The sequence below is a fragment of the Falco punctatus genome, assembly GCF_963210335.1.
Source record: "Falco punctatus genome assembly, chromosome: Z".
Taxonomy (NCBI): domain Eukaryota; kingdom Metazoa; phylum Chordata; class Aves; order Falconiformes; family Falconidae; genus Falco; species Falco punctatus.
Genome location: NC_137586.1, coordinates 53,113,992 through 53,129,321, shown reverse-complemented (window position 1 = coordinate 53,129,321; position 15,330 = coordinate 53,113,992). Strand labels below are relative to the sequence as shown.

Below are 15,330 nucleotides of genomic sequence, written 5' to 3'. Positions count from 1 at the left end.
ATTAATTTGGCACTTGTAATTTCCAGGGCAGTAGCTCTTTGGAGCTTTTGTGTGTACATGCACATTCTTGGAAAAAAGGGAAAAAACACCATCCTAGTAGATCTTTTCTGGACTGGTTGTTCTTTTATATATAGCTTTGTCACATCCCTCTTTGGTTGGACTACAAGATCAGTCACTGATCTCCTTTTCAGAGCAAACTTGGTACAATGATCTTGCACAAACTGTCATGTCCAACCTCTCTCCCTTGCCCATGTTAGATTCCCACTGCATCCTGACTTCTTCCTGACCAGGAACAGGTCCTTTGAAGAACTACTGTCCATCATGATTCAGCTCACAAAATCCTGAACAGCAACAACAGGGATTTGACAGTTCATATTTTTTTATCTGCCAAATGAGAAGCAGCCTGCTGGCAGCTTTTCTACACTGACAGATAAAAGCAGACATGTTTCTGCTTGCCTTTGAATTTATCTGCTTTGAACACTTAACACTCTTCTGCCTTTAGCTAAAACAGCTTATATTATTCCACTTTTTGTGTCTCCCCTTCTTCAAGACACAAACGATAGAGCTGTGTTCTATTTTTTCCCTTTCGAGATTAAATGGAAACAATGAGAATAGGAAAAAACATGCTAAATGGAACAATCTCACAGAACAAAAATGAGTAAAAAAGCTTTTTTTGGTGGCTGGGGGTAAATTATTGAAGCCCCATACAGTATTTTAAAAAAGGTATGCATGAGAAAAAAGTAAAACAACGAATGAGACAAGTTAGTATTACTCTTTATGAGAGGTGTTTTAAACTTTAACCCAGAATAGAAAATGAAAACTCAGTCACCACATCGTATGAAGACAGGATACTGCCATGGAGAGGGAAAAAGCAGGGGCGACATATAAAAACCACCCCCTTAGAGAAATACAGATGATGAGGTAGTCGTTTCTAAGGAGTGTTGCTAAGCTAGGAAGATGGCAAAAAAATGCATTTAAGAAGCAATCCAGCACAGGCAGATGACTAAAAGCTATAAGAGGTTAGTCGTAAAGTATACACCTAGGACTGGGATTTATCACCTCCGCCACTCTGTCAACCTGATCAACGCAATCAATATCATGTTCGTGCTGGTGCAGGAGGAATTTGTAGACATGCATCACAGCTCCCAAAGAACCCAGATCTATGGGCAGAAGCATCAGACACAGCCAGTATAAAACAAACAGAAGTAGGTGGGTTTTTGTGCAAGAAGTAGTAGAACTGTGAAACTCCCTACCACAGGATGTTGTGGAAGCTAAAAGCCCATGTGATCACAAGGGGAGACCAAAGATGTTCATGCAGAAAGACTGTCAAGAGACAGTTTATAAATATATATCAAACAGGAAATCCGTGAGCTGATAAGGGTTGCAGTCTGGAAAAGTATTATGGGAGAAATACAGTTGATGCTTGCCTGATGTATCAGCTTTCACCTTTTATCACCCCAATAAGCCAAAGACCAGGAGTATGTCCATTTCTTCTGAAATGAGTGGCAATAAACACTCACATTCAAAAAAACACCAGACAATATTTGAAACGTTCTCAGCAGAGCCATAAACGCAGGATGAAAAATCTGTATCTGGTCCTAGGAACGCTGGTGATTGCTTTTCTTCAAAAATATAAATCAATTATATTCAAGTCTGCTCATTCTGTACCCCCACTTCAAATACTGCAGCAGGAAATGAGCAGAGATTTACCATGCAAACCTCCTTCTCCTAGGAATGCTAGCGGCAACAGTTATAAAACAATGCCAAGGACCACTGTCCAGTCTCCAGCCAGCCAGAGAAATCACAGTCACCTACCCTCTACATAAAAACAGCTCACCTGAGATAGCTTCGTTGTGGTTGCTGGCAGGAGCGGGCGACTGAACTTCTTCTGAGAGCCAATTGCTGCTGGAAATGGTGGTGCAGAGAAGACAGCAGCCACACAGTTGATTTTGTTGATCCAGGTCTGCATTTCTTCTTGGCTCCTTGGGAAGAAACATGTATTGAGCACCTGTTGACTCAGCCTCCTCTACCTCTTTCCCACCCCTTCAATGGCATTTGGAAAGCGAGAATAACCAGAACTGGAAAAGTCTCACAGTCTGCTCAGTTTTTTGGTCTATCTTTGCAAGCAGTTAGTGTCAGGTATCTCAGTCACAGGCTGGCTCATGATTAAGTCCTTAACTCACCCTAGCATGCATCTTTTCCTAATCCAATCCAAACGACACACATGACAGAGCCAACCAATGCCCTGATTCAGGCATATGTCATAAGGTCTCAGCTGTGCTGGACACCACAGATCTCTAGGAGGTTTCACATGGATCTCAGCAGAAAAGGCTCATGCACCAGACTGATGCATAGGTTTTTGATGTCAAAAGCAAAAGGCAAGTCGTCTGTCTGGGCATCACAGCCTAAAGCACTTAATCAAATAATTCTTGTGTTAAGTAGTAACTTTGTTTCTAACCAAACTGTATCTTCTAGAAAGACATTCAGCTAGGACCTGATGACATCAGGAGACAGACAATCCAAGACTGCCTTTGGTCATTTGTTTCAATGATTAAGCACCCTGACTGCTCTAAGTTTGTGCTGTGTTTCCAAATTGAATTTCCTGCAGCTTCAACTTCCAGCTGCTGCATCTTGTCGTGCCTTTCTCAGCTAGATGAAAAAGCCTCTTAAAACCTGATGTTTCTTTCTTATGAACTACTTGTGCACTCTAATCAAATCACTACTTAATCTTATTTCTGATCAAATAAACAGATAGAACCTCTTAAGCCTCTGCTTTAACCTATCCAGGCATGAATTTACCCCTCCTTCACCACTGCTTTCTTTCCTCAATGACTGGCACAAATCAGAAGGGAACACTTACTGGGCTTGGAAAAGCAGGACCCTCCAATCTGCTGTTTTAAGCTTGAGGACATTGGGTTTCTTCTCATAGTCTGTTGCCTTGGATGCCAGCGCATGATGCACACTAACTGCATTCTTCAGATCTTCCTCTGACAAAGCCTTTTCTGGCTTATATTCATCCTGCAAGAGTTAACAGGAGGAAAATGCCATCTTATTTCTTCTCCATGTGCTCCTCCTTTTTCCTTAGCCTGGCGAAAAGCCTTGTTCCATAACCATTAATAGTATTAAAGTACATGAACTGAATGTAACCTGACTTGAGCACTTAGTTTCCACTACCTTTAACATCTTTTCCTTTTGCTCTCCCTCTTTTTTTTTTTTTTTTTTTTAAATCTCTTTGCAAGGGAGAGAAGTCATTCCAGTACCTGCTTGACAGGAAAAGGGGTAAACAGGGACTATTTGACTATCACAACAGCTGTGGACTATTTATCTTCATTTCAGGAGTCCTTCATGGCCACCTCCCCACTTCCACTGCTCAGCTGCTGGTTCCTGCTTGGGTTCTCAGCCTCTACTGCTCAATTTTTATTTTTCTCTAACAGCTACCTCTTTATGCCTTCCCAGGCAGGCCCTGACACAGTGGAGAAGCTTCCTTATCAATTTCCACAAAGCAAACATAGCAACATCTTTTAAATCTCTCTGCTCAGGGTCTGCAAATGGCAAGCACAGCACTGTCCAGGTTTTTGACAAACAGTACCATCACTCCTAACACCAAATGACAAAAGCAGGGAGTCAAAATCATCTGCATCAAGCATCAGCCGAGGAGCAGTCTGGTCTCTGGAGTGACAGAAACTGGATGAGGGCACAATCATGGTATAGCCACAACTTCAGTTTGAAGCCCACCTGACTACAAATGGCTTGAGAAAGCCAGGAGCTTTTTCGAGGAAAAGCCTCTTGCCAGCAATGCTGCATGCGCAGTTTCTGCAGGAGAGGCCAAAGCAGACTGCAACTGACTCAATTTATCCCCCTTAGTACATCACAGAAATCAGTCTCATCTGAAACACCCACCCAGGGAGGGGGTGTGACGGCTGCGAGAGGAATAATTCCCTGCAGGCATGATAACTATTGAAGCCTCCACTTGAACACAAGAATTAGGAGATGGAGTTTAGCAGGAAGTAAGAGTGCAGGATGCAGAGCACATGCAGGGATAGCACTAGCTTAAACACCCAGAGAGGCACCCACCCCAGAGAAGAGCTGGTTAGCATGCATGAATCGGTTTTACAGGGCTTATCTGGCAGCACACAGACCAGGCTTGCAGCCAGAGGCTACTGCACCACTGCCAAAGGGCTCTCCAGGATGAGTTTTAATAGATGGGGAATCACCAGCTATAGTGACCACCTCACAGAAGGGAGGACAAAGCATCCTGCTCCTCTGCCACATCTCATCCTTTCTCACAGAGGTCCAGCTAGTGCAAGCCCTGAACTTGCTGCTGCTCATACCCAAGGGGATGCAGCTAACCAGCAATACTGTCACAGCACCACCTCCACTTGTGGCCAGACAAGGGCACAAGCCAGCACAGACCTGGCAGGCCTAGCAGAAAGGCAGAGCACTGCTGCACAGAAAATCCAAGGGTAGTTTTCAACCTAAACGTCAGTCACACAACAGGTTTTAAAGGTCCAATAGCAAGCAAAGCTAAGTGTCCTTCCTCTCTCATAGCCTGAGCCCCAGCAAGTTTTGGAGGGCTCTCCATATCATGATGGACTTTGCTGACTCCTGCTCAGGGCACTCTCTAAACCTTCTTCAAGGAAGATTTGGGAAAGTCCCTAGCCAAAGGACTAGAACTGAAGGAGGCTGTCCAACATCCAACCCAGTCCCATCTAGAAGATGGAAGAAGCAAGCCCCTAGGTCAATCCTCTTCCTTCATGGCTTCAAAAGCTGATTTATTTGGTAGTCATTCTGGGAGAAATGACTGGTTCCACTGTCCAGGGATACTAGGAAAACTTCAGGGCCAGGAAATGAACTTAGACAGGCCTCAGAAATGTGTTATTCTGGACTTCCTCAAGTTACTGCCTAGAGACAGTGTCAGTTATCAACTGGCCTGCTGCCTCATGGCTTCCTCCATAAGATGCATCCAACATCCACAACCTGCTCTGATGTTTAAACCTCTTCCAGAAGAACTCCACATTTGGGCAGTGCCAGGCACAGTCCTGGCTTTCCAACAGAGAACGTTCATGATTATCCTTGCTAATCCCACCGGATCAGCTGGTTGCAATCTACCTTGACAGCTGGGGCTCCGCCAGCTTCTCCAAAGGCACTGATCAGCATACCGGAAATGTCTCCACATAGCTGGCAAGCCTCAGAGAAAGCTGGAAGGACATGACTGTGCTGTCAAAATTCCTTCTCTAAGGCCTCTGACTCTTTTCAGCTGGCAGGGAATGCTAGGGAAGCAGGAACATCCGTATCTCCTATGCCGTCAAGAACAGCACGTGCCCTGATGTGCTGGTGTCAACATGGAGGTTGAGCTGAAATGGAAGGCAGCTCACTAAAGTTAGACCAAGACAGTGGCAAGAAATAGATGAGGAGCCAGAAAGGAACTGTGACCTCTCTGTCAACTGAAGGCTGATGTGAGCGCTGCACACAATGCAATGACACGCTGAATTCATCTTTCTCAAGACTCTTGGAGAATGACTTTCCCACATCCTGCTGACCTGCAGTCAGCATGTTTCTAAATCCATTTTTGATAGACCAGAGAATGGCATTTGGCTTTTTACCAGTCAGTGTACCGTGGGTGAATATCTCTGCTCAGTTGCATGTAACAGCTGCAAAATTCTCTTTCAGAAAGTCTCATCAAAAAAATACTTAACATCATTCTGTCCTTGCCCTCTTTTTTTTTAATATATTTTAATATAGGAAGTACATTTGAGAAAACAAAAATATCTGAAAGCTTGCAAGATCATCAAGTGACATATCAAAAAGCAAAGGTGTTGAAAGCCTCACAGAAGAGTCCAACAAAACACAAAGGTCCATGCCCAGAAGCAATTTCTAGCAAGGAAGAGAGGTCAACCTCATATCCTCTCCTTATAAACCTCTGTACACACATCACACTCATGTCAGTCTAGTGAACAGACATTCTGTCAAGCTCCTGCTCTGCAATTTCCCCTTGTTACGAACAAGGGCAGGAAACTAACCTTGGCCTGAGGATGCCCAGACACAGGGCCAACATCCCAAACATGTCAAACCTCTCATTTGATATAATACTGTGCAGGCATGTTTAGTTGGCCAATTGTGAACACTTCCACTGAGCCCTTCCAGTGGCCTCTGTGCTCACTAATTCAGAAACAATCTCTCTTAAATCACACATTTAAAAATAAAACAATATGCAGCACAGGAATTAGCACTGGAACAGTTCCAATGGAAAAAAAATAATAAAATGTGGGCATGGAGGTGAGACTGCCCAGATAAACTCCTCAGTAGATCTCAAGTGACCACCATTTACAAACCACTCTCATACATGGACTCTGACAGCAAAACAAGGAGAACTGGACTGGTATGCAAACAGAATGACAGCAGAATTGGGATCTCACTGCCCACCGGGGGAATCACAGCTGCTACGAACAATTAATGTTTCTATTAGAGTAGTGTCTTGAGGGAACAGCTGAGTTTCAGATAAACACAGAAAGCAGTGGTGCACAGTTTAGTACATGTGTTTTCGTGTATACAGCACATAGAATGTGAGATTTCTCTCTCCCCTGCTTGAACAGCACCCAGCACAATGCAACCACCACCACATATGACCTCCACAGTTACGCAGAAAATATACAGATAATGAGAGAAAGAGGGAAAACGTATGTGTATATGTTAATGCACCCTGCCTTACAGTACTCCATCATCAGGAGAAAAGGCAAACAGAGGAAAGAAAATCCTTTGCCTGTGACTGCTGCCAAAGCTATGCATTTCTACAAACACCCTCCTGAACCTTATGAAATGAGGATAATTTCAGTCTCCTGGTACATTGCAAAATGAAACAACAGCTCAGCAACTTTTACTGCAACAACTAGCAGTGTATTTTAAAACACCAGCACCCTCAGCTTCTGCAATACCATGTCCCTAACAGATCAAAGTTTATTTCAGGGCTGAAACAAAGTCCTGCTGGACCTTCTGCAGCTAAAGAGAAATCAGAGCATGTTTCAAAGCTGCAGCATGAGGCACTGTGTTTGAGCAGGGGCTGGAGGCACCTTGGGGAGTCTCACAGCTGACCCATCACTCTGGGAAAGTCACTTCCCATCAGGCCCCTCTGTCAACCTTCTACACTCTGTCAACCTTTTATGGCACTAAAGTAAAAGCCTTGCTTGTCACAGTGCTACAAGTAAGATGGCTTCAGTGCAAGTGTCTTCACAACCAAGTGGGAGAGTGCAGCTTTGCAGAATAACCACCCTGTAATCATTGAATTCAAGTGCTGCGACAAGTGCAAGACACACAAATAACAAAGAACAAGAACTCCAGCAATGCCTTTCATTCTGCAAAGATGTTGTCAAGTGAAATTACTCTCTTGCTCTCCAAAGGATGGAGGGTGAGACTGGAAAGAGCACCATTCTGTAGAAAATTTGCATGCTAAATCAGCATTTCTACATTTTGTTAAACAGAAAGCTTTAAAAACTAATATGCCAGTGATACTCATAGAAGTATTTCATTAATACTCTACAATAGACAGCATCTCCATTTTTTCCCCTTGAAAACTTTCCCCTCAAAGATCAGATAAGAAATTTATTAATGTGTTATAGACAAGGAGCCTTCTTACTTCTTAGGGAACCACACAGTCTTTTCAGGTGAATATTGAAGATGACTTACTTCAGAAATCAGAGCGGGTGATTCCATTTCACCCAGGAAAAGAGCAAGTACAAACTTGCCATGAAGGCCACTTAAGTAAAACCTGAACCTGCTGCCAGCAAAAGGACCAGAGGGAAGGCTCAGCTGCAATTCAGCAGTTACCTCCAGTCTCTTGCACTGGCTTTCAGCAACTTTCAGCTCAAATCTTCCATCCTGACTGCAGATTGTTTTGTCTGTTTCAGGAGTTCAACCCTCTCAAAAAGGTACTACACTCAGAGCATCCACCTTGTAAACCTCATGTTGTAAGAATTTGATCCAAACCACGCACTCTCTTCTCAGAGACTATCCAGGTTGGTTCCAATGAAACCAACAACTTCCAAAAGCCACAGCAGAGGAGGAGAAAACAGCAGTATGCACTTGAGCTTGCACTCCTGATAGTTGCAAACCACAGTGGAAATGTAAAAAGCCTTTCAAAGGAGCATACATCTACAACACAAGGCAGCCTGGACAAACACCACCAATTTCTTTAATATGCTGGGGGGCAAACAGCCTTAACAATCTACTTAGCTGCTACCATTTCTTTGATTTTGACTGTTCTCACTCATACGTTGCATTTCACATTCCAAGAGTACAGTTAAAACTGTACTATATTTAAGCTTGAACCAAAAGACTTGAAGGGTTTCAGCTGACTCCTTTTTTTTGAGACTTCTTGCTGTTAGGGAGCAAAGTCTGTTAAAAACCAGTGTCTCTTCTTGCTTTGGGGGGAGAAAAAATAGTACCCTTTTATCCTTCAATTTTGCTGTGGAGCAGAAGCTGTGGATTCCTACCAAGGCCAAGCTGCCATTCAATTGTTTTGCAGCTGGTCTTGCAAGCATTTGAGAAAAGTGTATTATGAAAAGATGGGAATGGAGGACAGCCTTACAGGAGGGGAAGTCAGATGTATGAAATGCAATGTTAAAAGCAGCCTAGAAGAATGTGTGCAAGATACAGAGATAATGCTGTCTTTGCTGGTGAAGCTGGCTATTTTTTCAGCCATAAGTGACAACAAGGGTATAAACTGGAACTGATAGGGTGCACATGCGGATGGGGACAATAGAACTGAACTTGAAAGTGTGAAAAGCAGGAGGGTGTCAATGAAAGGATTCATGTCTGAATGTGTGTGTAAACAGGGTGGGGAACAGAGAGCCAGCTATACTGTGTGTCAGAAGGGAAAAAGCCTGGAGGTGGGCTCTGAGAGCAGAGAGGATGCCTGCTGCTTTATCCCTCTTTAATTAGTTTCCAAAAGACAGTGATTTCCCCTACCTTCTGCAAGTACAGGACCGTTCCCTTCAGCACAGCATAAAAGGTTTTCCAGCCCCGCTTTCCCCGGGGAGCTGCAAAGAAAACAAATGAAAATCCATTTAACTCAGATCCATTTTTACACTTTGTCTAGGCAACAGGAGAGCTACATTAGTCGTGTGTTAAACCTCTTTTGTACTCTCCTTTTCAAATGACAATGCAACTCAGCACAGTGCCTGCACATACCTACTGTGAGAGAAAGTAATAAAACAACCCTGACGACAGCCCTGGACTGGATCAGAAGGGAACAGTAGCAACGCGGAAAGCAGGCCAGAGAGATCCAGTCTTTATGCTCTTGCAGGTAGGCAGACACTGCCCCTGCACAGCTAGATGAGAACTCTGTGCCATAGCAGCTTTCAGAAAGAAACACCCATTCTCCGTGCCACAACAGTCTGGCAGGCACTGCTCGGGACTAATGGGACACTACTCATAAAGCAGTGCCTCTCAAGAGCATTCTTCCCCCTTGCTGCTGCTGCACACCCAAGTTGGCACTGAGCGGTCAGATGGCTCCTTGGTCCCTTTCCCCTCTTCTTGCAGCCATGGGGGAAGCCAAAGAAGAGAGACGGGAGCAAAACAAAATCCTAAGGGAAAAACCACAATCACCCTTCAAGAAATGCAAAATCAGTTAAGAGGTTGAAGAATGTAACAAAGACAACACAACCAGCTCAGAAATTCCAAGAAAAAAGCGGTGGGGGGGTAGGGTGGGGAAGGAGTGAGTCAGTCAGAGAGGGGATTCAGTGTGAAGTTTGAAATATAGCTGCAGCTGAGGGAGAGAACACACAGGCTGTATAGTCACAGTGCCAGAGACCAGAAGCCTGCATCTAAGTTCACTCTCCACCAAGAACACACCACTGACCAGCACCCACTTGCCTCTATACTGAAATTAATAACCCGTGCATAACTAAAGCATCACTCTCAGAAAGGCATCCCATTCTGATCTGATGACAGCAAGTGATAGTGAAGAGGTTATTAGTCCCCTGCTCCAGAGGTTAATCATTCTCATTTCAGATAATGGGCCTTATTTCTAATTGGTGTTTCTTTGGTTCAGCTTCCAGCCATTGGACCCTGTTACATCCTTCTCCTCTAGATTGCCTAAGTGCTTTAACCCTCAGTACTCCTCTCCTGGGAAAACACATATAGCATGCAAGCACATCACCTCATTAGCAATCCCGCACAAGCTGATCTCTGCCCTGCAACAACTCCATTAGGAAATGAAATATGAAAATGTCTAACTTTAAAAAAATGAATTGCATTGTATTTGCAACTGGAAAGTCAGGATTTTACTTTTTCAAGAGCTACATGAGAATGAGAGACAGACCTCTAAGATGTACAGGAAATTCTGAAAAAGGCCCAAATTACATTACTCATAAAAGGATTATCCCCAAAATGCCAGTGTTCAGCATGCTAAATAATGAGCAATTCTGATTACTTATAATTAAAGAAAGAATTTCATAAAGGTAACTAGGTACAGTTACATATTAAGGTTAAATAAACAGAAGTCTAATAAAGAGGAACCTATTCAGAGCATCCAGCTGTCACAAAGAATGAGGTCAGTTTGATTTCAACATCTCTGTTAGGATTTAGCTAGCCAGCTGTCAGCCTCCAGCTTGAAAACACCGACCTCCAATTGTACCTTCTAAAATATTCCAGCAAAACACACGAACAAAGAGTGTAGTCCGGCTAGGAGAGAGTTGCAGTTACTGAAAACCCATCACAAAGTGAGACTTCACCTTCAGGGTTCAGGCTAACAGTGTGAACCGTGAGTAGGTGATCATCAAGATTGATCAGGGAAAACACAAATGCTCTGAGTAGCCACTGCTGTTTCCAAGATCAACAGAAAACAAACAAATGAAGATATCCAAACAACAAACACACACAGGTGAGTCAGAGGCCTTTGATAATTAGTGCACCACAAATGGAAGTAGGACAAGAAGGAAAGAAGACAATTAATTAAAGTAAGTAAGAGACAGAGCAGGATTATTCCAAAAAAAGGGGCAGGGCATACATCTGGCTTTTACCAAAAGCTGCTGAACTTCATCCGGTATGTGACCCAAGGCTGGGAATGTAGGGAAGGGAACAGTTACAGCATTTTCCAAGTAGAGATAAAGAAGACCCTTTTTTTAAAGACAGACACAAAGTAGCGGAGGGGAGATTTGAAACAATCTCATGTCACATAAGGAAAATGAGAATTACCAAACTACTACGGAACAGCTACTGTAATTCACTTGAAATTGTTTTTTCTTCTGTAAAGCATGAGATTCATTTTCTTACAGCACAAAAGATTCACATTGCTTTGCTGTACCACATTACTCATTATGCTCATGAATGTATATGGGCTGCTGCAAATGGCACTGAACATTGTAAATCCTGGCCTAATACTGGAAATGTGATAATCCAATTGTGTTGTTTGTTATTGCTGCAATTTTCCCTAATGAAGCAGCACTATTTGCCTTTGGAAGCACATGGACTTACAGTAAGTGGCATTGTGCAGAGATAACAAGAAAATGACATGGTAAGAGCAAAAAGATACTCACTTTTTTTCCCGTCCATATCTGCATGGATTTTCCGAGCCAGAAATCCAGTTTTATACACAGTAGCATTGGGGTCATGAGGGATGTCCAGGAATGGGTTATTTGAGTTGCCAATTCGACTGACAGCCTTCGTCTGGTTCCCATTATCCTTTTCATCTGTACCATCTGAGTGAGACTTTTTTTTCTCTTCTTCATCCCTTAAAAAACAGTGAAAACCAAGCATGAGCAAGGGACTGATCAGCAAAGCTTCATTTCAGTAATTCTTGCATGTTCCTTGTCAAAATATACCTTTCTTTTTAAATGGGGCCCTATTTAGAAAGAAACCTAGACATATACCAAAACATCATCAGATTATAGCAAAGCTTCAGTTCACTTACTTCATCAGCACAGGACATAGGAGCCAGTTTTTTAAAAAAGCCCACGTTTCCCTTTTAGAGTCTCAAAAGGCAGGACTTCAAGAGTGTTCTGTGTCTTCCAGCTTCACCTAATTTTAATTCCACTTATTTGAATGCTAAAATGGGAAATATTTTCCTGCTGGGCTCCCCTGAAAATCTCCAATTTGTTCATGAGTTCACATGTAGATTAAAAGAATTAGATTACTACAGATCACCGTGGCTTACTCCTTAACTTAGCATATGAAACACAGACTCTACCCCCTTTATTTTCCTCCACAGACTAGCATAAAAGTAGTAATTTGAAAATAAAAACTACATTAGGCACTAAGTGAATTATGTTACCTGCATTTCAGAAACAAAATGCTGCTCAAAATGTTACTTATTAGGGCAATGTATTCAACACAGCTCTTGGGGACAACAATGCAACCCATTTCAGCACATCAGGAGCATTGCCTGACTAATAAATGCCTTTTTGCTCATCACAGCCAAAGGCAAAAGGGACTGGACAACCTAGAAAACAAAGGGTGTTGATCACAAGAGTAGGACGATGGTTTTCAGAGCACAGACCACTGAATCTGGGTGGATGGTGTACCTGGAGGAACCACAGTTAGTGCCAGATTAGAGAGCAGCCCTGTGTCCTTTGAGGTCCCCACACACTTCCCCTCCAAGTGACTGGGAAAGGTGTGTCGGGGAGGATGAAAGCTGTCATGTGAAAGTCATGGTAGCCATGCTTCTCCTAAGACCAGCATCTGATTAAAAAAAATAATCATTATCACTTCAGTGTAATGATGGCTAATGGCACTGGGGTATGGACTTCAAGTCGCTGCATCTCACTGGACCCAGATGATCAGCAGAGAGAGCAAGCTCAGCCAGACCTTCCAACTGCATGCATGCATTCAAAGGTGTGTATCAGGGGAGGATTAGCAAGGCATACGTCAGTCCAAAAACTCCTTTGGGGGCACACTGCAACCATGTCTGCTTATGGGATTGACCATCCAAAGAAATGTCCTCCAAGAACTGCAGGCTAGAGCAACAATCTGTGTTATCCTGATCTCTGCTGAAATGGTCTTCTGGGGGATAACTTAGTCTGAGGATAATAAACTGGTTTAACAACAAGGAAACGAAATCCAGAGACATGCAGGCTATATTAGTGAACTCAGCAGTGCCAGAGAGTGTTCCCAGGCATTTGAGTTTGATCACGTCATATTACTTTGTGCTTGGCATGGTCTCAACCCAGCACACTCCCAAACAATTTCCAGACACTTTTTAGGAATCAGCTCAGTCAATGACCACCCCAACAGACAGTGTAAAGGTAAGCATCTTCTTTCGGAATGTGAGACTTTTCAACAGTATGGATACGGATGCTACGCATCAACACTTGGCCACAGAGTCACACAAAGATGCCAGGCATTTGATTTAGTTGTAGAGAAACAGCCAAGTGGTGCACCATACCTTCATGGTCTTGTCTTGCAAGGTCTCCTGATATAAGAGGAATAAAACTTTTACTTGAAGATCTGACTCCTGCAAGGAAGAGCAGTTCTTGCATCCTTCAGCCTACTGATAAGTGGTTTTCCGGTCTAGAACAGAGAGATCTGCAAAAATCTTTTTGTTGGTCAAAGCAGTAAGGATTGCTTCATGCATGATTTGGTTGAAGCCCTCTTCAGTTGCAGTACTGTTGCAAAAAATTGTCAGAAAATTTGGTGGGGTGCAGTGCAGAATAGGAGTGCGCATTCAGGCTCCCACATTCACTAGTTCACGGTAAATTCCTGGACAGATCTGTTTATTTTACAGACCATGGTATCTGATTCACTTTTAACCTTTTGGAGAACTTGAATCTGGAACTACTGCAGAAAAAGAACAACAATGCAATTTTCTCTTCCAGAGAGAGAGTAATTTTTCACAATTGAAAAAGTGTAGGAATTGCTGATAATTTTGCTTGTCCTGACCCTCCCTGTGTTTACTGCACTTACTAGCTGTTAGAAAATTTGGACCGTTGTGTGACACGTGTTTCTTAGATATGTGTCCATTACCAGAGCAAATTCTAACACAAATCTGTGCTGCCTAATCCAGAGTAAAATCTCTTATAGGGCACAAGCACTAGGGCTGATTGGTCACATAGAAACGCCCTGTGAATTTTGAGATCTCAGCCACAGACACAGTGGATTTCTCCTTGTCAGCGGAGACCTACTGCAGTAAATGGCTTAGCATTTATTTATTTTTTTTATAAACTATCTCCTTTGGAGCTATGGAAGCAAATTACCTTATAGCAATCAACTCTCCTGTGGGAATGTACCAGTGCCCTTATACAAGCAGCCACAAGTGTTGTGATGAGCAGCCTTGGGGATCCTGGACACTGCTAGCACTGGGGACAGAGCTCTCAAACTCAGCATCTCTGGGACAGCTATTAAACAGAAATTCTTCAAAAAACAAATGCATACAGGGCACACAAGGACAAAATGGCATCTGCTGTCATGAATGCTGGTAGCATTGAACAAATCTTTAATTGGTCCTTTTCATCTGTCACTGAAAATGGGACATCCTTGAGACTCAGAATCCTCAGGCACTTGTGAAAGCTGAGTACTGTGACAAGATGCACGAGCAAGTCTGTAAGATGCAATGAAGGGAACCAGAGTGAAAAGGGGGACTCATTACAGAGAACAGGAAGTGGATGAACAGCTGAGAAAATAAACTAAAAGGAACCTCTGCCTTCCTCTAATCTTGAGTATGAAACATCAGTGGAATAAAACCAGCAGATCTGGGACTCACTTCAAGTATTACATGTTGCTTCAGTGGTCAAGCCCCAAACCAAAAAAGGATGGCTGGGAGGAGTTTCAAAGTAGCAAAACAGTTCAGGTATTAGCCTTTGCTTAGGTACCATCCAAAGTTGGCTGAATAGATAGGTCCTGGATAGGCTTTATTAAGGATGTAACAATTTAGGCTTACTCCTCACCAGCCTTTAGGGTACAATTGCAAGAAGCAAGAGTTGCAGAAAATTCAGCTGGCCTCTGGATACATACACCTGAAAACTGGTATTGTCTGAAACGCTAGCATGTTGGGGGTGCAACCACTCAGTCATCCTCAGATGGCTTTTGAGATGATTCAAGTCCTGTAACACCCCAGCATGAAGGTCTCCAGTGATGTAGGGTAGAAGTCAGTGGGTGGTGTCACAAAAGCACAGCTCAGGTCCTCATCAGGGGCAGGCTTTGTGCCTCTCCTTTTCATTCGGTACAGGAAATGGCAAAACCCTTCTGCCTTTGGGGAAAAAAAAACCCAGTTTGGTTCCAACACATCTTTCAGTAGCAAAACTTCACCACGAGAATCCACTCAGGCTTGCAGCAGCCTTAACAGATTTTCTCTCTTTGATCAGCAGAGGGAGATCATTCGTGGCACTGGGTCTGGAACCAATT

The 15,330-nt window shown here is 43.2% G+C and overlaps 1 protein-coding gene across 4 annotated transcripts in view; it reads right to left on the bottom strand.

Annotated features, from left to right (window-relative positions):
- PSD3 (pleckstrin and Sec7 domain containing 3) overlaps window positions 1-15,330 on the bottom strand; it is a 126,379-nt gene that overhangs the window by 32,591 nt on the left and 78,458 nt on the right. For 3 of the 4 annotated variants that reach the window (XM_080372375.1, XM_080372376.1, XM_080372377.1), the window contains 4 exons: window positions 11,532-11,725; window positions 8,962-9,032; window positions 2,861-3,018; window positions 1,838-1,982 (listed from right to left, as the gene is read on the bottom strand). In XM_080372375.1, coding sequence (XP_080228501.1) covers window positions 1,838-1,982; window positions 2,861-3,018; window positions 8,962-9,032; window positions 11,532-11,725 — 568 coding nt within the window. Of the gene's footprint in view, window positions 1-1,837; window positions 1,983-2,860; window positions 3,019-8,961; window positions 9,033-11,531; window positions 11,726-15,330 lie in introns of those variants that run through there. The other variant, XR_013924908.1, reaches the window with a different exon arrangement.